Here is a 27,247-nt window from a genome sequence, read left to right as displayed (position 1 = left end):
TTGTAATATATTTTTTGAGTGGTGCAACCACTCCAAGGAATAGCAATGTCCGCGTCCGTCTATGTGTTGTTCACCTATGTGTCCGTGTGACGTTAATGAGCACGAGTATGACTAGTACCAGTAGGGGCGCTGTTGTGCGCTGTTGTGCCAGAAACAGAGAGAGAGAGTGCCGCACTGTTGCCTGCTAATGAGAGAGAGGGGGGGGGGGAGTTGCCACCACTCAGTTCACACAGGTGTGATTTTTTTAAATAGTAAAGAAAAGAAAAGGCAAAGAAGTTTAGGGATATTGGGGTTTAGCACTGACGAAAATCGGCCCCTTGGTGTACTGGGAAAAAGAGACATCGGTAGACGCCACAACGTCGCATCACGTTGTGTTGTGAGCTTGTAGATTGGCTAGTTTCAAATAGCCGTTTATAGCTTATAGCCGTTTATGCTTATAGCTTTAAAGTGGCTAAACTGACTTTGATGCTTTACTAACTAATTTGGCTGGGGACCCCTGGAGGGGTTCCAGGGTGTCTACAATGTACCCCGGGACCCAACCACTGAACTTAATGAGTGGTTTAAACTTCCGTTTGGGTTTTTAGGACAACTGGCAGCAGTCCAACGGTCGGCCGGTCTCTCGTGAGGAGCTGATGATGACCCTGGCCAACCTGGACAGCGTCAGCATACGCACCATCTTCGACAACCACATGGTCAGTGTGGCGCTGAGCGACATCGTCATGGACACCTCCTCTGTCGAGTTTAGCATCCGCGGCCACGCCAAGGATGTCGAACAGTGCAGGTGAGTGATATTAAAATAGATTTGGTGTTGTTAAAACGTAATGTCCCATCATGGGACAATTCCACAATATACCGTGCGGCCTGTACATTTTGGAAAGTGATCTTGTTTTGTACACTCTCTGAAATGGAAAAAAATAAACACTGGATTTGACTGTGTATGAATAAAGTATCAATGTGGATTAATTCCTTTGTTTTTAATTAAATTAATCAGATAGTGCTGTATTTTACTGGGCAATGTTTCGGAACACATCACAGCATAGAAGGGGAAAAAGCTGAGTGTGCAACTTGTGCTTCATTATCACCATTAATTAAAGTTTCACGGTTTCTTTATTGATCCCATTTGGGTCCAATTTTTCAGAGCTAAATTAATACTTCAGTGTTTTACTGTGTATGTATAATGAATTAACAATGTCTTGTCATTTACAGATGTCCTCCTGGCTACACCGGCCTCTCCTGTGAAACGTGTTCCTCTGGCTTTGAGCGAGTGCCAGGCGGCATCCATCTTGGCACCTGTGCTGGTTGTAACTGCAATGGACACGCCAGCGCCTGTGATCCCATCAGCGGACACTGTCTGGTGAGCACTGGCTACATACTGTAGCTGCTTGACTGTCAAATCATTGCTCGTCATTATTCTGTGCCTATTGTCCACTAAAAGAGCAGAAGTAATAACTAATAATTCATAAGTAACTAATAATAATAATAATAATAATAATTCTACAGAGCTGCCAGCACAACACAGAAGGTCCTCAGTGTGATAAGTGTCGCCCGGGATACTTTGGGGACCCAAGTCGCGGTCGGCCCGACGACTGCAAGCCATGCCCCTGTCCGTACACGGAGACGTCCCGTCGGTAAGAGGTCTTTTTACGGTCACACCTACAAGCAAACAAAAGCACATAGTGTACTTATACGCACACGTTATAAAGGGGACACGCCGCACACCCATATAGTCCTACCCACTCACTCACATTCAGTCACAGCCACACAGGGCAGCGCAGGGGCAAAGGAAAGATTAGTAACAACCTTCAGTTTTATATTGTCGCTGTCGGCTGGAAACCTTGTCTGAATCTGTTCATTTCCATGGAAATGGAAAAAAGAAGCTACGCTCCAGTGGATCCAATTTTGTTATTATTTAGTCACAAGCTCCTGTTAACACTTTTCATTGGTTAAACATTTCTAAAAACCCACAGATTGACGTAACCACATTCAAACCGGTGTCCCTATTTTGGGCATGTTATTATAGGTTGAAAATCTTTTCAAATGTTTTGTGCAACACTGTCATAAGACAAAGAATAACGTAGGCCATTGATTTATGTAAACATTGAATGTAGAAACTATACATTTCTGCCTGACAGCGGCAATATATTCCTCAGGGTTAGACTCACTCAAGAAACAGAACAGTGGTTAATTCATTCCCGGTGTCAGCTGTGTGACCTGCCTGGTATCCATTAACCCACCGCAGACCCACTGCTCCATGTACTGCATTAATGTCTGACTCCTGGGCTTTTGTTTGTAGCTTCTCCGACACCTGCTTCCTGGACATTGACCAACAGGCAACATGCGACGCCTGCAAGCCAGGATACACCGGAAAACGCTGTGAAAAGTGAGGAAGTTCATCAAAACAACGCCGCTTGAATACTTCCAGCTGCATCATATCTGTGGCTGAGAATAACCCTGAACACGATGATGATGTGTTGTGGCGTATGGCTTTATGACATTTCATAGTGTGACCTATAGAGTGGAATTTAGCCATGACTTTGTTTTCTGCATTGTTTCAGGTGTGCTCCTGGATACCAGGGTAACCCTCTACAGCCAAATGGAAAATGTGTGCCATCTTGTAAGTATGCACTACTAGCCCGACCGATGTAGCCTCCCATAGCCATACTAATATCACACTGCGTGGACTGGGGAAATATGCATTGCAAAGGCAGATTGAAGGCTGGCTACGCAAGGCTGCGACCGATGCCAGATATTTGTGTCGGATATACTACAAAACCAAACCCGGTTTTGACGAGTCCTAGACCACCAATTACAGACGTTGGCAGCCCATATTTTGCCAAAGTTTAACTTAAAAATGAACACAAATTACCTTTGATAGATTAAAAAAATAAACACATAAACTGATCTTTATTTAGAAAAATAAAAGAGCCAATCCATAAGATCCCCAATGCGAGATTTAGTGAGCTTTTGGATAAGCTTTTTGGGAACATTTGCGAAAACTTTAAAAAATAAATGCACCTATAGTAAAAATGACATGCTTGAAAGTGGTTACAAATCACAACACATGGCTGCATTGTCGATACCAGATATATTGACCAGACCAATACTTCGGTCTTGCTCTTGTATGTATAGCCACTCTCCAAAGTGAGGACTGGGCTGTCAGATGTTTCACCTGGATTATTTATCCAGTGTTGAACTACACTCCAGTTACCCAGCACCGTGGCCATTATGAAACCCTGACCCTGTGTAATGATTACCATCAGGCGCTCTCTCTCTCTCCTAGTACAGTATACAGCATATATAGTATGCCATCACGGTTCAGGTATGCAGAATGGCCTGGAACGCTTCCAGGTGCGGCTACTTACACATAACTTATCCATATATATCACATCCTTCTCTTCCTCTCCCCTCCCCCGTCCAGCGGGTGCCAAGTGCGATGCCAGAGGAACCGTCAGCTCCAGCAGCAGGCCGTGCAGTTGCAAGGTATATAAGAGCCTTTCCCGTCATGTCGAAGCCATAAACCACAGATTAGGGGCTATACGTTAATATGTTAACCATGTATAAATCCAAAATCTGGAGTTCATTCAGTCGTCATCTGTGAGCGACTTACTTGGCTATACTTTATATAATGGACATGATGAGAGAGACAGGCCGATGGATGACACATGTGTGTGTGGGTGGGTGTGTGCGTGTCGTATGTGTGTGTGTGTGTGTGTGTGTGTGTGTGTGTGTGTGTGTGTGTGTGTGTGTGTGTGTGTGTGTGTGTGTGTGTGTATATGTGCGTTTTTTGCAGAACAACGTGGCAGGCGCTCTCTGTGACGAGTGCAAGTCCGGGTCTTTCCTCCTATCCGGAGCCAACCCAGACGGATGTCTGCAGTGTTTCTGCATGGGTGTCACCAAGCAATGTGCCAGCTCCACTTGGAGCAGGGACCAGGTACTGTATAGGGCTACCGTAATCTAATAAAGCACAGGGGCAGGGTTAAATACACTATAGCAATCATCATGATTATAGACTCATTCCGGCTTGCCAATTTCCATTTTGGAAATTACACAAAATGTTTGCGCTCTGAATGAGAGTGCTCCGACTCCACAGCGGATTTTTACGAATATATGATTTATTTGTCCCTCAACACGGGTATTATTTGTGTGCAGATTTATCAGCCCGCTGATCTCTCTACTTTTTTTTGTCAGGTCCGCGGCGGTGTGAACGGACAGCTGTTCACTCTGTCCAACAGCGCCAACACCAAGACCATCGACGAGGGCATCTCCCAGAGAGGCTCCGCCGAAGTGGTCTACCGCGGCTTCTCCAGCCTCCCCAGCGACGTCTACTACTGGGTCCTGCCCGAGAGCTTCAGAGGAGATAAGGTGAGATGAGGAGGTGGAAAGGGGTAGAAGGTGGAGGGAGGGCAGGCCAAGGGAGGGGGTGAGCTAGGGGGTAAAAAGGAAAAAAATTAAATAAGGGTCAAGCGTGATTCCTCTGCCCTTCCCACCACATTTGGTCATGCCTCGGCGTGTTTGTCGAGAACCAAAATGTTCTGCACTCATCCAGACCCTGCCTTCCCTTTCAACCTTCGCTCTGGATCCGTGGTCATGCTCAACATGTGTGTCATCATGTGATCCGTGACTTTAAACCTACTGTGCATGCATGGGGGGGTGAAATACCTTTCCACCATCCTGCTTATACAACAAGGGGCCTTGTTGTTGAGCATTCCTATACTTTCTCTTTCACTGCCAGGTGACAGCCTATGGCGGGGAGCTGCGCTACACGGTGCGCTACGAGCCGCGCCATCGCTCGCTGGTCATCGACGGCCAGCCGGACGTGGTTCTCCAGGGCAACGGCATTTCCCTGGAGCACTACTCTCAGAGCAAGCCCCTCCCGCGCGTTCCGTCCGCCATCACTGTGACCTTCAGAGAGGTATGCCTAATATATATGCATTTACTCGATTGTGAACGAGCCACAATACAGTGAACATGAATTAGAATTGGTGACTTTTAAACAACTTTTATGGTGACAGTGTTAAGGTTGCTTTGTTTGAACAGAGACACCCATGTTTCACACACAAAAACACATGAGTTTATCTCAATGCTTAGAGACCATGCTGTCTGACTCACCATGTCTTTCTCCGCCGCTCCCGTGTGCTCTCGCTAGGCTGCGTGGCGTCGTGCTGACGGACAGCCCTGTACACGTGAGCACCTCCTCATGGCTCTGGCTGACACCGCTGTCTTTCTGATCCGGGCCACTTATGCAGACAACATGGCTGAGAGCAGGTAAGGTCTTCCGAAGCATAATTAATGTGTGCGATGCAAAAACAGTTATCGCTCTAGCTTTTACCTCACATTTTGATTGACAACAACAATTAGACTGCAATTCACGAGGATATCATTCCACCTAATATTTCCGTTTATTACTTGTTACTTGCGCAAGCAGAGCGCGCAAGTACTGCGATCGGCTGGGTATGCATGTATGTCGGGGTATGTACTGTATGTCGGTGTCCTCTCTTGTGTATTGCCGTATAACCCAATCAGGGACCAGCATCTCTGGCAACATCATTATTAAGAGCCAATGAGGGACCGGTATTCCTGGTGATGTCATCGGCATCGCCTACTGTGTGCAAGGCACAAGTTGCCACGTCGACAGAGTGCATTTCTAGTTATGCCTGCAACTTGTTTGCTGGTGTACTGTATACAACCACAGCACATCAGTGCAAAATATCTCACTGAAAATCCTCAGCGTTAACTACAATGCTCCATTTGGTTACATTTCTACACTGTCAGAGTTAAATGATTACCTTCTTAACAACCTTACCTGTTCTGTTTGTCTGCTTTGTTGCATGATATAACATAGTATCTCAGACATCAAGATGGATATTGCCGTTCCCCATCCCACGGGTAATGACCGGGCTCTGGAGGTGGAAGAATGTGCCTGCCCTCAGGGATACAGAGGACCCTCTTGTCAGGTACACAATCATACACACTAATGCAGGCATGCATGTGCATGTTGCTTTTTCCTGCCCTACACACGCACACACACACACACACACACACACACACACACACACACACACACACACACACACACACACACACACACACACACACACGCACACAGACCTTGATGATACAGTAGGGCTCTTCTTGAAAGGGAAAAAGCGTGTTGCATTACAGGCAACTGTTATGGAACAAAAGAAATGGAAAATCTCTCTTGCCTGCCATCACTTGTGTCTGGGCCTGAGGTCTTTTTCCACACCTCTGTCTTGCAGGAGTGCGATGCGGGCTACACGCGGACCGGCTCCGGCCTGTACCTGGGAACGTGCGAGAGGTGCGATTGCAACGGCCATGCCAGCGGCTGTGACCCGGAGACCGGCGCATGCCTGGTAAGCTCTGCCATATTATATACTTCATCTCCCCGCTCCTTCGCGATGAGCTGAAACTACTTTGATCTTTGCAGTGGAATGCTCTAATAGTTTCTTGGCGAATCCCGACATGTGGAAACACGGCTGCTCCTGTGTGTATATTCCATGGATCTTACCTCTTCTGTACTGTGTGTGTGCGTGTGTGTGTGTGTGCGTGTGTGTGCGCGTGTGTGCATGTTCTGACCTTTAGCAATGCCTCCACAACACTGCTGGGCCCAGGTGTGATACTTGTCTACCTGGCTTTTATGGAAACCCCGCGACGGCTGGTGCTCAGGCCTGCCAGCCGTGCCCCTGCCCTGGAACTTCTCCTGGCAACCAGTGAGTTATTGTTGTTCAAGAGACTCTTCACTCTTTTAACCCATTTTAGACCTAACTTAGATTCTACAAATGCCTTCTAAATCCTGACAGTTTTCTGAAAAAACCCATGTTTCCGTGTTTCTGTGTCAGTGGTTCTCAAACTATTTCATGTCAAGGACCCCCAAGATTATTATGTAATTGGCTGCCGACGTACCCCATCTGAAAATATGTTGTTCCAGGGGACCGCAAAAGCAAAGATTTGAGTTAAAAACGTGCTCTGAAAGAATATATATTCAAAGATTTGCAGTACATTTTCACGATTTTTGAAAAATAGCAGACCTACAAGCTCGTAGCGCGGCACTCGGTGCAGCGCTATGAGCTTGTAGATCTGCTATTTTTCAATAGCTCAAGTACAACATAATGCAAAACACCAAAAGGGGTTCTCGCCCAAAATGGGTTAAAGGGGAAGCTCGCCGATATTACAGCGCAAATCCTGCCGATGTGAAAATTTCACTTAACATTGATTCTGTGGCAGGTCGCTCTGAAAGATCCAAGTGAAATTAAATCGAGATAATCACTTTTTGCTAAATACTGTTTCAAGAGCAACTTCACATTTTCAACTTAAAAAATGTCTAGTGCCTTAATTGGAATCAAGGTATAGCATGACAGATTGTCGCTGAAAAACCCTAAATATACTGGTTAACCTCATTGATTAACCTGGATAACTCAAGATGATATCTAAATTAGGATAGTCTCTAAATACATGTAGTACATGTATATTACAGTTGTGATGATGTGTGGTCCTCTCTACACCTATATACAGGTTCTCCCAGTCCTGTCACTTGGGCTCTGATGGCCAACCCATCTGTGACAACTGCCCTCCTGGCCACACCGGCCAACGCTGTGAGAGGTATGACATCTCCCTCTGCTTTGATCTCTCCATCTCTTTTTCTATCTTTTCTCATTATTGTCAGCTGGACGACACTGCTCAGTGTTTGGGGGCCGGGGCAGAGGTGGGTACTTGGCCGGCTGCAGGCTGGCTGTGTGGCTAGAAGGGGGCATCTGGCTGGCGCTATAGCGTTCACTTGGTTTCATTGGCAGGAAAGGGACAAAACGCATGTTCTGTGTTCTGCATCCATCTTGTTGTGTTTACATTGGTGTCAGTGCAGGGATGGGAGAAGCAAGGCAATGCCACCCATTCCAATGTAGTACAGGTGTTCATGTACTGCTGTACGTACTGTACTCTCTTTCCCCCGTATTCTGCTGTTTGGATGTTTTGTTGACTTCAATGGATTTGTTTTCTTTTCAAAAAAATGGAAAAGTAGTTGCTGGGATTTGTAGTTTTAGAGATGTATGTTTCTGATGGGGGATTCGTATAGGGTCTACTCTAAACCTTTGTCGACATTGTTTTTGCACTTCAAGCCAGTTTTGCGACAAAACGTATTTTCTGAGGAAACCTTTTGCTCATTGTGTACTTTTGCTTTTCTCTGCTTTTGCCTTCTTATTAAACCACTACCCAGAGAGTGCTTTCTGTTAAAGCTTTGCACTTTGCCAGTAGTGAAGTCTTAATGCCATTGGCCAGTGTAATCTGTGTTGTTTACACAGAGAGACCAATGGTATATGCATAAATGTAGACTATATGACATTTATGAGGTCCTGTTTGTCTGATGAATCTTTGCTGCCCTACAGGCAAAGATGGTGCGGTGATTTGGGTTATGTGAGATGAGATTTTCCTTTATTTGTCGTTGTCATTTTTTACCCTACACAGTAAAATCCAAAGTGTTCATTTAACTGTTAACAGTTCAGATTTTACGATGTCTCCATGTCTGATTCCACTACACTGTTTTGACATTAAGAATAGAGAAGCCGTCGGCAGACAGTTGTGGGGATGCTCTTAAGGATGGGCAGTTAGAGGGCTTCCTGCCCCTGGGATGCGGCGCCGAGGCGGTGTTCAACTTCAGCCTGGAGAAGGAGATACTGCCGGACTACAGCGGAGACGAGGAGGAGGAGGAGGAGGAGGAGTACGAGTACTACGACGACTGGAGCACCACGCCGAGCCCCATGAAGACCGCGGCCGTCAGCACCACCACCCGCTCCACCCCGGCAAGTACTGCTTCTGTCCTCCGCACCACCCGCTCCACCCCGGCAAGTGTACCCACCGCTTCTGTCCTCCGCACCACTACCACCCGCTCCACCCGACCCACCGCCTCCGTCCAGCGCACCACCGCCCGCTCCATGACCACCGCGTCTACGTCCGGCTCGGCCCTGACCCCGGTCACCCCCAACAGAGCGGTGTCCAGGCTGCCCCCCCGGTTCACCCCCAGTCCAGAGGACAGGCACTCCAGCTTTCAGCAGCTGCTCCGCATGCACCTGAACACCTTCAACCAGCGCCTGAGCATGCTGGAGAGCAACACCCTCGACATGAAAGACAGCATCCTCGCTCTGAAGGAGCACCAGAGCCTCCTCAGCGTCAAGCTGGACAGGTTGCTCACGTTGCGGCCGGCGGCCGCCGAGAAGAAGGAGAAGGTGGTCGAGCTGGACAAGAGCTACACGGACATGGAGTCCCGTATGCACAGGCTGGAGGGAAGGCTGGAGATCCTCATCGACGGCTTCACGGCCCTGGCTCAGGAGATGAACAAGATCAAGCGCACCAAAGTCACCTCCCGCTCGCCCCAAGAGAGGAGAGCCTTGCCCGTCCTCAATGTGGTCCTCATATCGGCACAGACAACGCCACAGCCTACGATCAGACTTAGAACAGTGACAACGCCTCTGACCAACAGAGCCACTGTGCCCAAAAGTTTACCCAAACCACGTCTCCCTGCAAACAAATCCACCCGAACTGTGCCCAAAAGTGTGCCCACACCACGTCTCCCCGCAAACAAATCCACCCGAAATGTGCCCAAAAGTGTGCCCACACCACGTCTCCCTGCGAACAAATCCACCCAAACTTTGCCAAGAGATGAGAGACCCAAGCCAGTCAGAAAGACAGTGAAGGTCAAATTGGTCACTAGCTCATCCAAGAGTCAAGTCCCAACCCAGTCAGCACCTAAGTTACAGACAACACTGAGTAAACCCAGGATTAGTTCTAGAATTAGACCGCAGGCTACAGTGAAGCCAGAAACAAAGCCACCAGCAAGCAGGAAGCCTGTCGTAACAGCTGAGCGTACGTCAAAGCCACGGCAAGTGAAACCAAAGCAAGCTATTGAAGAGAGGGCGAATTCTAAATATCAACTTGAACCTCCGTCTCATAAACACAAACCGTCCACAAATGCACCTAAAAACCCACCTAAGCGTCAAATCCAGACTAATAGGACGAACACTGCTCCAAAAAGACCTTCTTTGAGCACAGACGCGCCAGACACAAAGAAGGTTCAGCAGGGTGTGAACAGTGCAGCTGTTTCTAGAACATTGCCTGCGCCAAACCAGGGCAATGCCAAGCAACGTGTGAAGAAAACTCAGCCCAACGTCTATAAATTGGTTGCATCATCTCCCAAAAACCCGACTTCCCAAAATGTGACCATCGCCATTACATCAACGCCAACCACTGTAACTGCAATTACAGCTGCAACCACTACGAAGCCGCCCAAGGCGACAACAAAAGGGAAACCCCAACCTTCCTCCTCTAAAAAAAAACAGCAGAAGAGACATAAGAAGAAGACTAGGGTTAATTCCAATGTCGTAGACCTTCTAAAGCTTTTGAAAGGAGACCATAAATCAACAAACTATAACTCACGGCAAGACGGATCTCTGCACGTTGTCTTGGGAAGGCTGGCCATTCCTATCAGGATTATCCCTGATGACTAGGGAATGCTTTTTTCTTTTGTATTTCATTATATTATTATTATTATTATTATTAATTATTATTAGTATTAGTATTTTTAGCATTTGTTTGATTTTGTGTCTTATGTCCTGTCCCCTTATGTTATGTTGAGTATTATGTATAGGCTATGCTCATATTATATCATCCTATATATTAAAACATTGGCTTGAGGGAGGGTCGGCCGGCCGGACCTGTGACATCACACTCATGTCACCATGACTCAGGCATAACCATATAAGGCGTTCCCAATGCAGCTACGCCCAAATATGGAGTGTGAGTGTCTAACCTCAATGTGTCGTCAAACAAATCAGGCAGCTCTATATATATGGGCATAAAAGTATTTATATCATTTCCTGTCCAGTTATCTCTGTAACTATGAAGGGAGTCATTTCTTATTCGGTTGTATTATTTGTAAGGAAGTCATTGAACTGATTGATTGAAGAGGTGCACCTGTGGGGTGCTTGTCAGCTCAGCCAGTTGGTGCACAGGCAGGCCATAATAGCATATTATGCTCTTTGTGAGTCCAAAAACACTGTCCTTGCCCTTTACTTGGTCTCTGTATACTGATCTATCTGTAGCAAAGCATAAATGCTGAAAACAAATCTTCAAAAAGGTGCACCTGCTGTGCACTACTGACACAGGCGGCCAGAGCAATTAAACACAGCATTGCAGTTGTGCCTCTTCATATTTATACATTTGTTTTCTTCTGTAAAGACTACCTCACTCAGATATTGCATGATTCTTACCGTACGCTGTTTAGGTGACACACCATCATCATCTTCAGAGGTCACATATTCATACAGAGTATAGGCCTAGTAGTGGTTGGTGTCCAGTAAAGACCTTGTACCTCCAAGTTGTCTATACTCTTGTCAGCCTCTGTATGAAAATGTAAAAAATTGTAAAATTGGAGATACAAGGTTTTTGTAGGACACAGGATTAAAAGAGGCCTGCATGGCGCTTTCATTGATTTTATCCAGATGCCAAGCTTTGAAAATAAAATAACCCTTCCAAAGTTATACATTCCACACGATTAATCCACCATTTAACATCACTCTGTAGCCGTCTCAACTTAGGAGAAATTAAAGTTTCTGTTATCTGTGTTTGTATTAATATTATATATTTTTTTAACGCCGAGTGTGTGTATCATGAAAGACATCTGTATTTCATTTAGGACATCTTTGTTGTCTAAATATTATGTTATCTGCTTTGACGTAGAATTGATTGTGGCTTATTATAACCCTTTTCTCTAAAGCTGTAGGACAACATTAATTATTTGGCTAGGGGAAACGGTTAGACATTTCAAAAGATAAGACTTGAAAAGCTTTTCCCAAAGCAAGTTTGTAGCATTGAAGTCCCCTTGAAGCAGTCTGTTGGCTGTTGACCTGTGGACCTGCAAGAGGACAGGTAAGGTCATTGTGAGAACAAGACTGTTGTTGGGGCTAGCCTGCAGGGACTCTACAAGCTGAAGCAGCCTTTGTGTTTCATTTCAGTGGGTGGTTCCCTTGCTTGCTTGGGTTATATGGAATTGCTTCTCTAGCTAATATTAGTATAGATAGCCTACAATGCTAGCTCTGCAGCGGTTTAGCCTGCTTTCCCTTGTTCCTCTGCACATCACATTAACTTCTGCTTATCTCTGTTTTTACTGCTGAATTCAATTCTGTGTTTGTGAAGCATTCATTCAAGCATTTGTTCCATTCTGGTGAAGATATTCTGATTGCCTTTGATGTTGCTGCTGTGCAAAGGGCTTCCTCAGTTCTACCGGTAGTTCACTGGTTTCACACATGTTGAGTGTTTTAGCATTGGTTATGCTTCCATCTCCAATGCTAGCAGCAATATTTTGTTCTTTTCTTTTTGGTAAAATGTAATGTTCATATGTACTGGCTGGTATAGCTGTTTAGTTTGGATGTGCATTGTCTTAGTAACCATGGCACGGCCGTGGTTCATTATTGAATGGCTACTGAGCAATATGAGGGTTCTCTTAAGGACATGTTTTACCAAGTGTATCGCTTCTTGCAGACTTCCCAGTTTCCTGCCTTATTGTTCATTTGGTTTAAAAATGTGTATGCTTCTTGATGGGGAAAAATATGTTTACTTTAACGAGTAGGCTATTTTTAATTTCAGATGTGCTGCAGGATATACTGGAAATCCCATTCTTGGACAGACGTGTGTTGTTGGCAATGGAGACAATGAAGTCAATGGTACGTAGATAATTCTGAGCAAATGACTGAAGTCATGCCAAGATTTAGTGAGGTTTTCCATTTGCAAAACTCAAGATTCCTCTGAGTCGGTCATTTGGGCTTGAGATAAGAAGTACCTCTGACAATATGTTAATATGTTGCAGAGAACCAGTATGTGAAGTAATAATGTCTGTTCAAATGGCCTATTACAGGTAACTGCTACAACTGTGACCAGAGAGGAAGCGAAGGCTGCAATGGAGGTTCATGCCGCTGTAAAGTAAGCAAACCTATAAAACTATGCAGTTCACATAGCTATATAGGAAAGAACTAGTCCACTCTGTACTGAATTGTACTCTAATCACATGCCATTGATGTTGCGCTGCAGATGAATGTCGAGGGCCCATCTTGCTCCAATTGCAAGCCTGGAATGTTCCACCTGAGCCCTGACAACAAAGATGGCTGCCTATCGTGTTTCTGTATGGGTGTCACCCAGCAGTGCTTCAGTTCCACATACTATAGAGACCTGGTAAGAAAGACCTGCAAGTGTTGGGCCAGTCATGTCCTAGCAGAAATTTGTAAACAGGGGCTCTCTTAATCAAACTGCAACAACGGACCCAAAAGCATGCTCTTAAGTTAGCACTAGGTTAGCTGGCAGTCTGGTAGTGATATTCCCAAGTGAGCTAAAACAAAATAATGGGCAGGGAGGTGGTCTAAATTGGGCAGTTCCGCAAATGATACACAGTACTCAGTCTCATAGACCATCTTTGAGTAATTCGCAGCCAGTGGCACCTCATCCATCAATAGTGCTGGGAGAAAGCGGTGGGTGCTGTGCTTTCACTAAGCAATATCTTGCAAGGGTAACTTTTGGCTCTTGTCTTGGACTCTCCCTGAGGCAAACGGTTGAGTAGCTTGCACTGCGTACGACCGCCACACTGAGCTTCCTCTCACAGGAAAAGTGTGTGTTGTATTCATTCTCAGTTGGGTAATGAATTTTTATTGAAACAATAAATGCCGACATAGGAGTGTCTTGGCACAGTTGATTTTACCCCCAAGGGCAATTAGTACATTTTGTTGAGACCAACAGGGGAAATAATTTAGTTTAAATAAACACTGCTTAACTGGACACGCCCTGGAGCAGTTGTTGTGATTTCTATAAAGAGTAAACTGTGAGTAATTACATCATTATATTCTGTGCTTTTATTGTGCATTTATAATAGCACCATTTTATATTTTTTTATGTATGGATTTCTTTACACACACTATCCATACAAAAATAATTTTGTAGATGGGAGCCAGCTTAATTGATTAGTAACCCTACACTTCTTAATTAACAAATTTAGCCCTATTTCAGAAATCTTCAATAAGTAAAATAAATGTATTGAAAATCGCCAAGCTACAAGCAAACAACACGCTATATCGTGATGTGACCTTGCACATATGACATTTTGGTAAATATTTGAAAATGACTATTAAAAAGTGTTTAATATTCGTGAATTGAAGTCAAATCTGGTCAAAACACTAAAACAAAAATGAATTACAGCCTGTGAAAAAGTTTGAGTCTTATGAGCTCTATAATAATATAATTATAATAATATAATATATATGAAAGTATATTCTTTTGAGGTTGGCCTTTGTGTTCCTGGCAAAGACTCGAGTCGATTGTATCTGTATGTCTCCCTCCAGGTGTCCTCTGTCTTTAGCCCTGGGAACTTCCAGGGATATGCTCTGGTGAACCGGCAGCGCACCAACCGTATCTCCACCGGCTTCACCGTGGAGGTTTCCACTGAGGGCACTCAGCTCTCCTACAGCAACTTTGACTACCTGGGACAGGAGCCTCACTACTGGCAGCTACCAGGGGCTTATCAGGGAGACAAGGTCAGTGCCACGGGGACTTCATTACAGTGCACCAGACTATAAGAAAGTAGCCAGTTCCACAAAACTGCTGCTTTGTCACCTTTTGGGTCTTCTGCACAAACGGAAGATCTGCAACTTCACAACGCGTCGCTCTGCGACACGTTGTGAGCCTGTCTATTTTCGGTTATGATATTTAGTGTAGGGCAAACACAGGAGGGTGCCTAGTATAGGCCCTTGTGAATAAGGCATAGGGTTTAAAGGGTGCAATGTGAGCTGGACCAGAATTTCTCCACCTGTTCCTACAGCTTCTTGAACTGCCCTGTCTTCAATGCAAAACCTTCTTTTCCTTTTCAAACCTCTCCATTTTCCTGCCCGCCTCCATGCAAATGTATGTCTCTCTCTGTATGTGTGCAATCGCTGTGTTATTTTTGTTCGCTGTGTTATTCTTATTTTCAAATGAACTGTATACAGTCTCAAGGTATTTAACTTAGCGCGCCATGTTTGTGTATGTTCATTCTTTGTAGGATCCTTTCTATGCTCGCATGAAACGAGCAGAGCAGGTAAAGCCCAGTGCAGTATTTATTTGCACTTTTCATAACGATTGCCGTGATGTGGAAAGTGCCTTTTAAAATGTGTGCTTACACAGATTTTGCATTAAAAGCATGGATTTCCTGTAGTTTGCGACTGCAGGGGGTTTTCTGTCTGATGTGAACTATTCCACTGCAGTGGGTTTCATGAACCAAAAAAGGGCATTCTGCTCTTTGTGACATGAACGATTCTTTGTTTGGACTGTGAAGGAGTGTTAATGCTGTATGCTGTAAATAACAACTTCAACTCCCAAAATGCCGTCGACTCAATGGCAAGGAATGTAATCACAAGGGTTGCTTGCTTTATCCACATCACTAGAGTGACTCGGCGGAAGAGGAGCTAAGGAAGGATGCTACCATATGGAATCTAATGGACTCTGAGCGTAAAGGCAGATCCAAAAGAGCTAGACAGGTATTTGTTAAACGCACTGCACTGCAGATTGCAGGTTGCCACCGGTCGACAAGACTCAGCACATCTAATGAGAATAATTCAACCACTGTTTGGTCTCTGGTGCCATCCTCTTAACTAACACACTGATAACCTTTACGCACGCGTGTTGCCGAGACATTATTTCAGGGTGAAGTTTTTAAATGAAAGCAGCAGCATGTTGTGAGGACTTGTTGCGTGGTGGGTGTCGGTGCATGCGTGTTTTCCCCAATGCAAGTCAGACGGCATGTAACGTTTATTTTTTAACCACGAGAGGCACGGTTGTTGTCTAATTATAGACGTGTGCTAATGTTTTGTTTGTGTTTACACATAAGCGACCACCATTTTAGTAGCACAGAAGCCCGACTGTTGTTTATATATACAAGGAGGCCTGTAGACTTGGATATACGAGCATGACACGGCATGTCCGCCTAATTACAGTACCCCCCCCCCCCCCCCGTGTACCTTGAGCGTGCAACGTTGCATTGTGGGAGATCTCCTTGTGGAGTCTTGCCCTGACTGTCATGTCCCGCCTTCTTCATCTGGACTGTCCCCTATGGTTACTGTGTGTTCTGTGCCCCCCACGCTCCCCTCCTCCAACGCCAGGATGACGTCAGACACCTGGACGATGAGGTCTGGGCCCTCCTCTCTAAGGCCGGTGCCTCCTCCTCCTCCTCTGCCAACTTTCGCCTCCCAGAGTCCTCGTCTTCTTCCCCCTCTTCCTCTCGGTGGTCCTTGCGTAACCCGAGCCCCCCCTCCCCCCCCTCTGGTGTCCCCTCCTCTGTTAGACCCAGCAGGCCCCAACCCTCCGCCCCGGGCCATGCTCCCCGGCTCCAGGTATAATATACTTCTGTCGCAGACTAAAGAGAGGTTCATTCATTGTTTTGTTTGCTTCATTTATCTTATCCTGGTTTGACCTTTTTTTGACCGGTCGTGTTTGTGTTTGTGTTCGGGCCCGGCCTGGCCCGGCCGCTGATTCTTATAGAGTCAACAGAGCCAGAACGTAGTGAGCAAGACCTCGCCTGGTGCCTCAGAGGGCAGCAGCAAGGTACACGTTGTCATTCTGACCAACTGACTAATTGAGTGCACATCCCTGCCCTTGGCAACACACATAGGAAACTGCCACCCTTTGATGGAGTAATTGCAGAGTTAATGACCGGTTTGTGCGGTTAATGTTTAATCTGTATTCATCACAGGCAGCATTGCTGAATAATGGGGTTTATCAAAGTCCTGTTTAAAATACAATCCGTTGTACTGTACTAAAAAAAAAAAGTTATTGAGGCTAAAGGAGCACATTTCGAGCAATTTCACAAGGTGGCATTTTCCTTTTGTAAGCACAGGTTGCCTGCTAATTGCTGTTAAAGGAGAGCACTGCAATCGTCCACTTCGAGAGTAACACTGGTTTTACAACTGTCTGTAATTACACCATTGACTGGTTTGAAAGCACAGCCTCTTATTGAAAGCATAACCCAAAGCTGTCATTTTCACATTATTGACAGTAGTAGAATATTGTATGTTGTCTTTCTTTTTGTTGAGTTTTTCAGTTGAGCAAAGCACGGTGTGACTTGCACTATATCATTAAACTGCAGCTTAGGCGACAACGTGCACTTCAGTAGCACTAGTAAGAGGAAACGTGTACATACAGTGCATCAAGTAGAAAGCTGTCTGTCAGCCATAATGTGCTAGTAAAGTCTTCGTTTGTTTTTACACGGTAAAATCCTGGGTGTTACAGTTCAAAGAAAGTGTAAGATGAACTCTCGCAAGAGTTTTGCTTCGGTCTACTTTGCGCTATGCTTGCCTGCTTGCACTGTCTTGTCTGCTTATCTCTTTGGTACAGTACACAGTAAAAACTTTAACTCTGCGAGTGTACAAATGGAACCGATCCATTTGGTTTCATCCGTACACTCTTCTGAGTTAAATGAACAGCTGATACTGTGTGTGTGTGTGTCCGTACGGCGTGTCTCTCTCTCTCCGCCGTGGCTTACTGTGTTCTGCTTCTTCCTCCTGTACTTCAGTATGCTCTGGTCTACCAAGGTTTCAGCTTGCACCCGGACGACCTCCTCTACTGGCGGCTCCCAGCACAGTTCACGGGGGATAAGGTAACCATGGCGACTGTGCCGCTCCCTCCCTCCCGGTCTAACCTGTGGGGTTAACTCGTGGAAGTCAAAGACTATGCCCATGAAACTCCTGCTCCTCGATATTAATGAGTAATAACCATGCCACAGTTTGCCCTCTCAGCTATAGCTCTCGGTCCCAGGCTTACTTATCTGCGAAAAAGAAAAGCCTGGTCACACAACGTAAGGCAGAGAAGCTATCTGTGGAAGTATCCTCCGGAAACATCCGCATTTCCCCTACGATATTTTCCCGACCAATCACAACATTTGTTTCATTCGCGGAGAATGTAAAGCGTCAACGTCATTTCCTTGGGCAATACTTCCGCTAAAATCCTGCAACTTCCGCTGATAGTCTTTTCAGTGTAGGTCTTGCCCAGGGTGCCTCTCAGCCCCTCTACGTGTCCGGCATAAATCATGCCCTCATAGTTACACACTCATCTCCGTCACTCCCTGGCCTCCTCCCTCCCTCCCTCCCACACACCTGTCCTGAGTTTGTAGTCACCACCCCCCATCCCCCCACCCCCACTGAACCCACAAAGCAGGACTAGCCACAATCCCCTGTGGTGTCTGGACCTGGTGTTTACAGTGTTTGTCTGTAATCATAAAGTGCACCGCTCCGGACTCGTATAATCAGTGGGACGGTCAAACATCACTTAGATTTGTCAGGGATTTGGAACTGAATGGAAATTATGATTAACTCCCACCACAGTTCAGAAAGACAAAATGTCAGAGGACATGTCATGGTTGGTTTGTAAGTAACGTGTGTATATGGGTTAAGAAGTACTGGAGATTTTGGCCAACAATATCTTATAGTGATTTATCACTTGAAAGATGGGAAATTGATGGGGAATTGTATGGTTAATGCCACAGATTACAGTACAGTAAATGAAGATGAAGATATCTATCTACTGTATTTTCACTGATGAGATGGTGAAATTGCGAGGCGTGCATTTGACACATTAACGTCTGGTGTACAATAAACGTTGCACTCTGCAGCAATACTTCATTTCCCTGCAGTGTGTACTTCCCACCTGCATGTGTGTGATCTCTTCTTTGCTTTCGTCCATTAGGTGGGCTCTTATGGTGGTAAGCTGAAGTACACCATCTCTTATGTGGCTGGTTCCAGGGGAACTCTACTCGACGACGCTGACGTTCAGATCATTGTAAGCACATATGAGTATACCGCCTCGTCTGCAACAGCTGTGGTGACTTTGCATTCATTCTGTTTACTCACCCGCCAGCGGTTGTAATTGTTGTTCTCTGTAGGGTAATGACATCACACTAGTGGCTCGTCAGTCATCATGGCAGGGAAGACAGCAGGGCAGCCGGAGACAGTTTGAGATGGTCTTCAGAGAGGTGAGTGGTTCAACCATTTACACATGATATTGCTTAACCCATTCAGATTCTACAAAAGGTCTTCTAAATCCTGAACATTTTCTGAAAAACCACATGTTTCTATATGTCAGTGGTGCTCAATATTTAATCTCAAGGACCCCCAGAATTATATGTATTTGGCCGCCGACCCCCATCTGAAAATATGTTGTTCCAGGGACCCCCCCCAGAAGCAAAGATTTGAGTTAAAAATGTTCGCTCTGAAAGAATAAGCGTTGCACTACATTTTCACGATTTTTCAAAAATAGCAGACCTACAAGTTATGACTGAGCTTGTAGATCTGCTATTTTTCAATAGCTAAAGCATAACATAATGCTTGAAACACCAAAATGGGTTAAGTTGCGCTCAAAAATAGCAGATCTAAAAAAAACATATTAAAGTAGCCGATGCCGATTTGCTATTTCCAGCATGCAACTAATATGCATAAATAATTATTCATATTCTTAACCCATTCTGGGCGGGAACCCCTTTTGGTGTTAGCACTATGTTATGCTTTAGCTATTGAAAAACAGCAGATCTACAAGCTCATAGCGCGCCACCGAGTGGCGCGCTACGAGCTTGTAGGTCTGATATTTTTTTTAAATCAAAGACACTTTTAGAATCTGATCTCAGGTCAGAATGGGTTAATATAATGAAACTGTCAGGAATCTGTAATAGACATTTTTTTAGAATCTGATCTCAGCTCAGAAACAATAAGAACAAAGATGAACGTCGTTGCTCTTCTTTTCGCATCGTGTTGTGTAGGAACACTGGCGCCGTCCCGACGGCATGCCGGCCACACGGGAGCACCTGATGATGGTGCTGGCCGACCTGGACGACATCCTGATCCGGGCGTCCTACTCCAGCGAGATGCGCTCCTCCAGCATCTCCGACGTCAGCATGGAGGTGGCGGTGCCCAACTACAGCGGCCTGGCGCAGGCCCTGGAGGTGGAGCAGTGTCGATGCCCGCCCGCGTACCAGGGTCTCTCCTGCCAGGTGTGTGGAAAAGGGCCAGCTCAAATATACGCAAGTATACTGAGCTGAGGTCATGCTGACCTCCTCAATTAAGAACTGTTGCCTGGGCAGAGGGCAAATTGAACATTAGCCTATCCACTGCTGTATTCTCAATTAGTGAGCACCTGTATCCACCCTGCAATCAGCACAGCACACTTTAGAGTTTGTCAAGCCTAGTTTTCTGCTCATTCTGTACAGACCACAGCAGCGTGTGCGTCTCCTTAATTGTTAACCACACACACATGCTTTCTGTACAACTCTACGTTCTTCAGTAAAACCCTCAACCCAAGTGCTTTGTTGTTCTTGACCGAACCACCTGGAGCGGTGTAAAGCTTCCAAACCGCACTACAAAATATTTGGTCAAGTTAGTTATTCGCTGGATTCTAAACATTAGATGGCCCAGATCGGGCGGCTGGCTTGGTGTGAATTTAATTATTTATTTGTTTTATTTTGTTTTACCTGCTTTTCTAAACCTACTGTTTATGATGATGATGTCACACTATAGGACTGTGCCCCGGGCTATACCCGCACCGGAGGCGGTCTGTACCTGGGCCACTGTGAGCTCTGCGAATGCAACGGCCACTCGGACTCCTGCCAACCTGAGACTGGCATCTGTACGGTACGGCACGCCACATATCTTTGTTGTCAAGCTGCAGTGCATATTGAATATAATAATAATAATAATAATAATGGTAATAATAATTGTAATAATAATAATTCATAATAAACTTTATTTATAGCACCTTTCACGACATGAAAAGTGCTTTACAGAGCAAAAAAAGCAAAAAGCAAAAAACAAAATAAAGTATAAAGTAACATTTGAATAATATAATAGAAAAGCAGTGAAGAAATAGCTCTCGAGCTGTGCTTTAAAGATGTCGAGGCTACATACTTAGAGGCTGCCTAAGCCGGTGTAGTGGGAGTTTATTCCAAGCTGTCGGCCCATAGATACAATGGATATGTAGTCGTCATCATCATCATCATATTCCTAAATGTTGCCCCATTCATCCTCAGAGCTGCCTCCACAACACTCAGGGTGAGTTGTGTGAGCAGTGTGCCCCCGGCTTCTTTGGCGACCCCACTGCTGGCACCCCGGAGGACTGCCAGCCCTGCGCCTGCCCTCACACTGACCCCGACAACCAGTGAGTACTGCCAGGGGACACCAACAACAACAACTATACACATGCCACGTTCACTCAGAGCTACGTCAAGTTGGGTGTCAAGTTCTCTCACTCTTATACACTCTTACAACACTCTTACAGCACGTTCTACTCATAAGCATGTGCATTTTCTTTTTCGTTTTGTCATAAATTATTTACCCATTCCTATAGCTGAATGCACAACATTCAGTGTTCATTTATCCAGTTGTACACTTTTAGAGTTCAGTAACACTGAGGACTTCACTCCATTATTACCATACCCTGGAGATTTTAATTTGCCTATAGCATTTACTCCATTTGAACCTTTTTGGCGTTTTGATTTATATTGGGTTTGACAATGAGGGCCATAAAAAGCCATATGGAGACAGTTTGTCAAAGTTGACGTAGTTTGACCCTGCATTCATTATTATTTCGGGCTGCATTCTAGTCCACTCGACAGCTAGTATAGAAAATAGCATACACTACACCTTTTAAAGCTCTGTGGCAGGTTATGGTCCTGTACAAGACAGGGATGGGAAATATCTTGTTGAATTCTTACTGTATAGGTATCTGTCCAAATTTGTATTGTGTCAATAGAACATTCTTTCGCCTGACCAAATTTGTATTGCGTCAATAGAACGTTCTTTGGCCCGTCTGTACGGTAGATGATATCTGGCCATCTGAATTCATTCCACTGTGATGTAATCCTGTGTGTGTGTGTGTGTGTGTGTGTGTGCGTGTGCGTGTGTAACCCATTTAACAGGTTCTCCCCTACCTGTGAGAGCCTGGGTAATGGAGGCTACCAGTGTACTGCCTGTCAGCCTGGATACACAGGCCAGTACTGTGAACGGTAAGATAACCCAACCTAACACAAGATATTCATCAGATTTGACCCAGGGTCCGTTATTACAGGAAAGTGTGGAGTTCAACAGCTATAACAGTTCCACAACTATAACGACAACATCAGTGTGGATGCTCACATAATTATCGTAATAATTACTGATAAGTTGCTTAGTGTGGACTTAGCACTTAGCACTTAACAACACTGTAACAGACTTGCCTTCCCATCACTGTCCTCACCGTTATGGATTTTCACACTTTCCCTCCAGATGTGCCCCTGGATATGTTGGCAACCCACAAGACAGAGTGAAATGTCGCCGTAAGTCTACCCTATTCCAAAATATAGAGTAGATTCTGACTGATTTATACTATACATCATACGACGGAGGCTCTCACGCGAAGAATAACCCATCTACAAGCTCACAACACAGCTTGAAGATCCACTGTTTTTGCCGGCTTAAATCAAGCCTGCTATATATAGCATCTTCGCTGTCGGGTGGAAACCTTGCATGTCTAATAGTTTTCATTGGTTCGATATTTATACAACATGAATAAGCCGATCTACAAGCTCACATGTCACATCACGACGCGCTGTGAGCTTGTAAAACAGTTTTTGTGTGACACTTTATGAAGAAAACCTAAAAGGTTGAAATATGATGTTTCTGCCTGACAGCAACAATATATAAAGCACATACGCAGGCCCCTAATTTTACAGACGGTTGCTATTTGTCATTTTCCCCCTATAGCTGCTGGGTCTCCTGGGGACTGTGAGAATTGTGTGAGAATTCACCCGGACAGGGTCCTGGTGTCCCAGGGCAGCCCCGTCACGCTCAGGTGTCAGGTGACTCGGTTGACTGGCTCTCCTCCCCACTACTTCTTCTGGTCCAGAGAAGATGGACGCCCCATCTCCAGCTACGCTGACCGACGCAGACAAGGTACATGCTGACAGTGAACTCCTCAGTGTTCATTCGACTGAGAGTTAACTTAATTAACACGGGATATTTTAGCGGCTGTATCCATATTCCATACACGTGGTCAGGTCACGTGGGATTTGAGGTGATTAGATGTCATTAATAAGTGTACACAAGTTCCATAAAAGAATATGTGTTGTGAACGTGACAGAGACAGTTAGCTTTTTTTTTTTAACGGCAGGTTTTGTTCTCTGAGCCTCGTTTTTTTTAAATAAATGTACTCAAATGTAGTGTTCCTTATAAAACAGACCTGCCAAAATGTATTTATCTTCACTGTGAAAGAAATTGTGACCGTTGTATGTGCTAATAGAATATCTTTCCCCTGTGTGCGTGTGCGTGTGTGTGTGTGTGTGTGTGTGTGTGTGTGTGTGTGTGTGTGTGTGTGTGTGTGTGTGTGTGTGTGTGTGTGTGTGTGTGTGTGTGTGTGTGTGTGTGTGTGCGTGTGCGTGTGTAGGAGAGGAGCTGTACTTCCCCAATGTTCAGATCACCGATGCGGGCGTCTATGTCTGTACCTGCAGAGACCAGACCAGCAGCAACAGGGGTCACGCTGAGATCGTCGTCTCAGGTGTGTAGAGTGTGTGTGTGTGTGTGTGTGTGTGTGCGTGTGTGTGTGTGTGCGCGCCGCGTGCCACAAGCACATAGGTTTCCCCTTTAGTGGCTTTTAATTGCGGTACTCTAAATGGATAGCCCTGGGCCTCATGTTGACAGCCGGTGCTCTGGGGCGAGATGATCAGGCCTAATATAGCATTGAGCTTGACGAATCAGACAACACACATGCTCCTTGTATGGAAACGCTTCATAATCATGTTTTGCCTTGAAAGGGAATTGTGGTATGAGCTGACCGGTAAAGACTGAGTACGGTAATTGAGTCTGTCTGATCATGTCATGCAGAACAGATGTGATTACTGTATGTTTGATTTATCAGGCTTGCAAAAATGCCATATGCCATATATTGCAGCGGTCGAGTCTTGTTTAAATGTTATCAGTTTGAAGCATACAGTACTAAGCCAGAATAGCCGCCTCATGCATGATAGTGATCTCACAATGGTTTCGCTGCTTCTCGCCCAGGGCCAGCTGTCTCAACAAAGCCCATCGAGGTGACTGTCGAGGAGCCCAAAGCGCAGACCATGAGGGTCGGGTCCACTGTCAGCTTCATCTGCACTGCCAAGAGCAAGGTAATACCGGCAACGACTTGCCCCATTCTGACCTGGGATCAGATTCTAAAAATGTCTTCTACATCCTGACAGTTTTCTGAAAAAGCTATGTTTCTATGTGTCAGTGGTTCTTTGATTTTTCAAAAATAGCAGACCTACAAGCTCGTAGCGCGCCACTGAGTGGCGCGCTACGAGCTTGTAGGTCTGCTATTTTTCAGTAGCTAAAGCATAACACAATGCTAACACCAAAAGGGGTTCCCGCCCAGAATGGTTTAATCAGAGACTGATGCTTCATAGTACGATGGTGTCACAACTCTAAAATAGCAGATCTTCAAGCTCACGACGCAACCGCAACCGCAACATGAGCTTGAAGATTGGCTATAATATTTCTGGCATGACAAACATGGTACAACAAAGTATGTCGGTGTGTGGGTTGGCATTCAGATAGTGTAAATATCGTGGGTGTGCCTGTATATTCCCTCACCAGTCGCCGGCCTACACTCTGGTATGGACGCGCCAGGGCAACGGGAAGCTACCCAACCGGGCCATGGACTTCAACGGCATCCTGACAATTCAGAATGTCCAGCCGGAGGACGCCGGCGTCTACGTCTGCACAGGCTCCAACATGTTTGCCATGGACGAGGGCACTGCCATCCTCTACGTGCCAGGTTGGTGAACCCCTCCCCCCCGGGCACCATTATTGCGTTACCCATCATCATCATCGCCCCCTCTGCCACCCTACCAGCTCTGGCTCCCGTAGTCGTCATCTCCCCCCCCCCCACGCCTTCATCTTGGTACTGTGCATGCTTTTCCCCTGTTGTGACTGGCTGCTCTTCCCGTCGCACACTGCTAGATGTATATATACATATACAGCTATAGGTTAACAGCATAATAAGCTTGCAGATCTAACCCTGAGGGACACTCACCCCTGCGCTTAGATGCAATATATATACCATCCATGTCATCGGACTACCCAATCCATCCCATGCTTTTGAATGTGCCTTGTACTGTATGTCTCTAATCAATGGATCTTTCCTACGCTTTTGTATAGAGAAATATACAGCTTGTGGATCTTTTTTTTTTTAACAAAAATTTTAAACAGCACATTTTGAGGGATAACGCGGGGTTAATTGTAATGGTGTTTTAGCCTCAATTAACAAGGGTTCAAGAGCTCTGCTTGTGGTCTGTGGTTTTAAAAAGGTGAAACAGTGTCTGTGCCAATGGTGATTACTCTCATCCTCCTCGGTCAAAGCCAAATGATCACTGATTGGTCCTTTAAATGGCTCTATCTTTGATTTGTGTGCACTACTTTCTACATAATCTACTGTATGTACGGCCATTTCTCTCTCTCTCTCTCTCTCTCTCTCTCTCTCTCTCTCTCTCTCTCTCTCTCTCTCTCTCTCTCTCTCTCTCTCTCTCTCTCTCTCTCTCTCTCTCTCACTTGGGTTGAATTAATCGGTGGTGGTTTGGTCACTCCTTGATTGCTGGTGTAGTTGCTGCTGGCTTCTACCAGTAGACCTTTAACCTCGGTGGGCCGGTTTGTATCTGGGTGTCTTGTCTTTTACTCCGGGGACCCTGGGTGTTCCCTTCCCAATACGAGCTGTAGTGGTTGTTGATGAGGAATGTGGATGACAAGAGATGGGCGCTTATAGTGACTCTGGGCACCAACATTCAAAGAGGACTTCAGTTGTATCCATGTTGAGAAGAGAACTCGGAAGAACCACACTTAAGTCCTCATGTTATTTGCTCCGCCACATGCAGTATTCTCCTTACAATCACTGTCTGCTGTGTCCCTCCCCTTGACTGACGATAATCACTGTCTGCTGTGTCCCTCCCCTTTGACTGACGATAATCACTGTCTGCTGTGTCCCTCCCCTTTGACTGATGATGCCCATGAATGTCGATGAACAAAAACGGTGCTATTAGCCAATGAATGCATTGTCAGGTGAAACCTGTGGTTGAATTTAGTTTTTGAAATGCTCCTGGAATATCACTACTGCTTCACTACAGCGGTGGTCTTTGTATGTTATGAGGGTCCACGGCAACTTCAGCTGTAGTGAGGCTTCTGTTGTTGTCTGTGTCGTTAAGTCTTGCATTATAATTTGTCGTGCGACGGTACATTGCGTTATAGAGCTTGTAGATTGGTTATTTTTAGCGCAGGACACAGTTGTACGACGGAGTATATTATTAGGCCTTAATTAAACATTTATTTACTTGACTTGGAATGGAAGAGAAAAATGTAATGCTTTGTTCTTTTTGTTGTTCTAGTTCTGTCATAAATCTTAAATATACATACATTTAAACGTGCACATTATAGACAACCTCTTATTTACATAATAGTTTGAGCATAATATTGCTCAAATGTTTAAATCACTGGCACATACTTATTGATTATTTGAAATATTACATCTGAAAATATTGTTAATCATAATGCCAAACGTCCTAGACTTGGTAGCCTATATATATTGACTTATTTTTTTAGGATTTGAGAGAATTGCCCATGTGGATGCAATTACTTGCATGATGTTTGTTTACATTTAGGTTATTTGGAGACTTTATCAAGCAATAATTTAGGTTACTTAAATTTGCAGATGTGTTTGAACAAGAAATTATTCTTTATATTTTAGAGAAACTTACTCTTAACACATGCAATTAGAAAAAGAACATTCTATTTATCCAGTTGTCTAGAATTACGATTCTGTTTTGCATTTTTGTTTTTTTTACCACTGAGTTGTATCCAAAGGTGCTACTGTAAAGATATTCCTCTGATTTTGTTACTTTTATTGTTCAAGAACACATATCTGATGTAATATACACATGTATTGTATTTATCTTAACTGTGAAAATATTTTGTGAAAAAGAACAATTTGATTAAAACAATGACCTACACACCAAATTAATTTAGCAAATGAATGAGTGGGATAATAATGACATTATGGTGCTTTATCTCTCATGTCTAATTGGAGACGGCATCTCCACAAGCTGTATACAAGCTGAATAACGATAAATAGTTTGTTGCTCATCACAAGCTGTTAAAGAGAAGTAATTAGTTCTTCTTTACTAACCTGCATG

At 45.0% G+C, this 27,247-nt stretch overlaps 1 protein-coding gene across 27 annotated transcripts in view; it reads left to right on the top strand.

Annotated features, from left to right (window-relative positions):
• Window positions 1-27,247, top strand: part of hspg2 (heparan sulfate proteoglycan 2) — a 115,977-nt gene that overhangs the window by 56,724 nt on the left and 32,006 nt on the right. For 11 of the 27 annotated variants that reach the window (XR_013964133.1, XM_080764705.1, XM_080764701.1 and 8 more), the window contains 34 exons: window positions 585-781; window positions 1,207-1,354; window positions 1,501-1,628; window positions 2,294-2,380; window positions 2,556-2,614; window positions 3,419-3,480; window positions 3,791-3,931; window positions 4,189-4,362; window positions 4,733-4,912; window positions 5,147-5,265; window positions 5,843-5,954; window positions 6,258-6,371; window positions 6,601-6,728; window positions 7,531-7,617; window positions 12,649-12,725; window positions 12,917-12,981; window positions 13,090-13,230; window positions 14,388-14,579; window positions 15,083-15,118; window positions 15,465-15,557; window positions 16,179-16,409; window positions 16,558-16,620; window positions 17,588-17,671; window positions 18,757-18,849; window positions 18,953-19,042; window positions 19,823-20,053; window positions 20,577-20,690; window positions 21,086-21,213; window positions 21,974-22,060; window positions 22,320-22,369; window positions 22,797-22,985; window positions 23,476-23,586; window positions 24,090-24,196; window positions 24,663-24,843. Coding sequence is in view for 26 of the 27 variants with exons in the window: in XM_080764705.1 (XP_080620831.1) it covers window positions 585-781; window positions 1,207-1,354; window positions 1,501-1,628; window positions 2,294-2,380; window positions 2,556-2,614; window positions 3,419-3,480; window positions 3,791-3,931; window positions 4,189-4,362; window positions 4,733-4,912; window positions 5,147-5,265; window positions 5,843-5,954; window positions 6,258-6,371; window positions 6,601-6,728; window positions 7,531-7,617; window positions 12,649-12,725; window positions 12,917-12,981; window positions 13,090-13,230; window positions 14,388-14,579; window positions 15,083-15,118; window positions 15,465-15,557; window positions 16,179-16,409; window positions 16,558-16,620; window positions 17,588-17,671; window positions 18,757-18,849; window positions 18,953-19,042; window positions 19,823-20,053; window positions 20,577-20,690; window positions 21,086-21,213; window positions 21,974-22,060; window positions 22,320-22,369; window positions 22,797-22,985; window positions 23,476-23,586; window positions 24,090-24,196; window positions 24,663-24,843 (4,099 nt within the window). In the remaining variant the exon portion in view is untranslated. The remainder of the gene's footprint in view (window positions 1-584; window positions 782-1,206; window positions 1,355-1,500; window positions 1,629-2,293; window positions 2,381-2,555; window positions 2,615-3,418; window positions 3,481-3,790; window positions 3,932-4,188; window positions 4,363-4,732; window positions 4,913-5,146; window positions 5,266-5,842; window positions 5,955-6,257; window positions 6,372-6,600; window positions 6,729-7,530; window positions 7,618-12,648; window positions 12,726-12,916; window positions 12,982-13,089; window positions 13,231-14,387; window positions 14,580-15,082; window positions 15,119-15,464; window positions 15,558-16,178; window positions 16,410-16,557; window positions 16,621-17,587; window positions 17,672-18,756; window positions 18,850-18,952; window positions 19,043-19,822; window positions 20,054-20,576; window positions 20,691-21,085; window positions 21,214-21,973; window positions 22,061-22,319; window positions 22,370-22,796; window positions 22,986-23,475; window positions 23,587-24,089; window positions 24,197-24,662; window positions 24,844-27,247) is intronic. The other 16 variants (XM_080764714.1, XM_080764716.1, XM_080764719.1 and 13 more) reach the window with 9 other exon arrangements.

The sequence above is a fragment of the Protomyctophum bolini genome, assembly GCF_963924005.1.
Source record: "Protomyctophum bolini genome assembly, chromosome: 5".
NCBI lineage: Eukaryota > Metazoa > Chordata > Actinopteri > Myctophiformes > Myctophidae > Protomyctophum > Protomyctophum bolini.
Note: the sequence above shows the minus strand (reverse complement) of the source record. Positions and strands in the feature narration are given on the sequence as shown.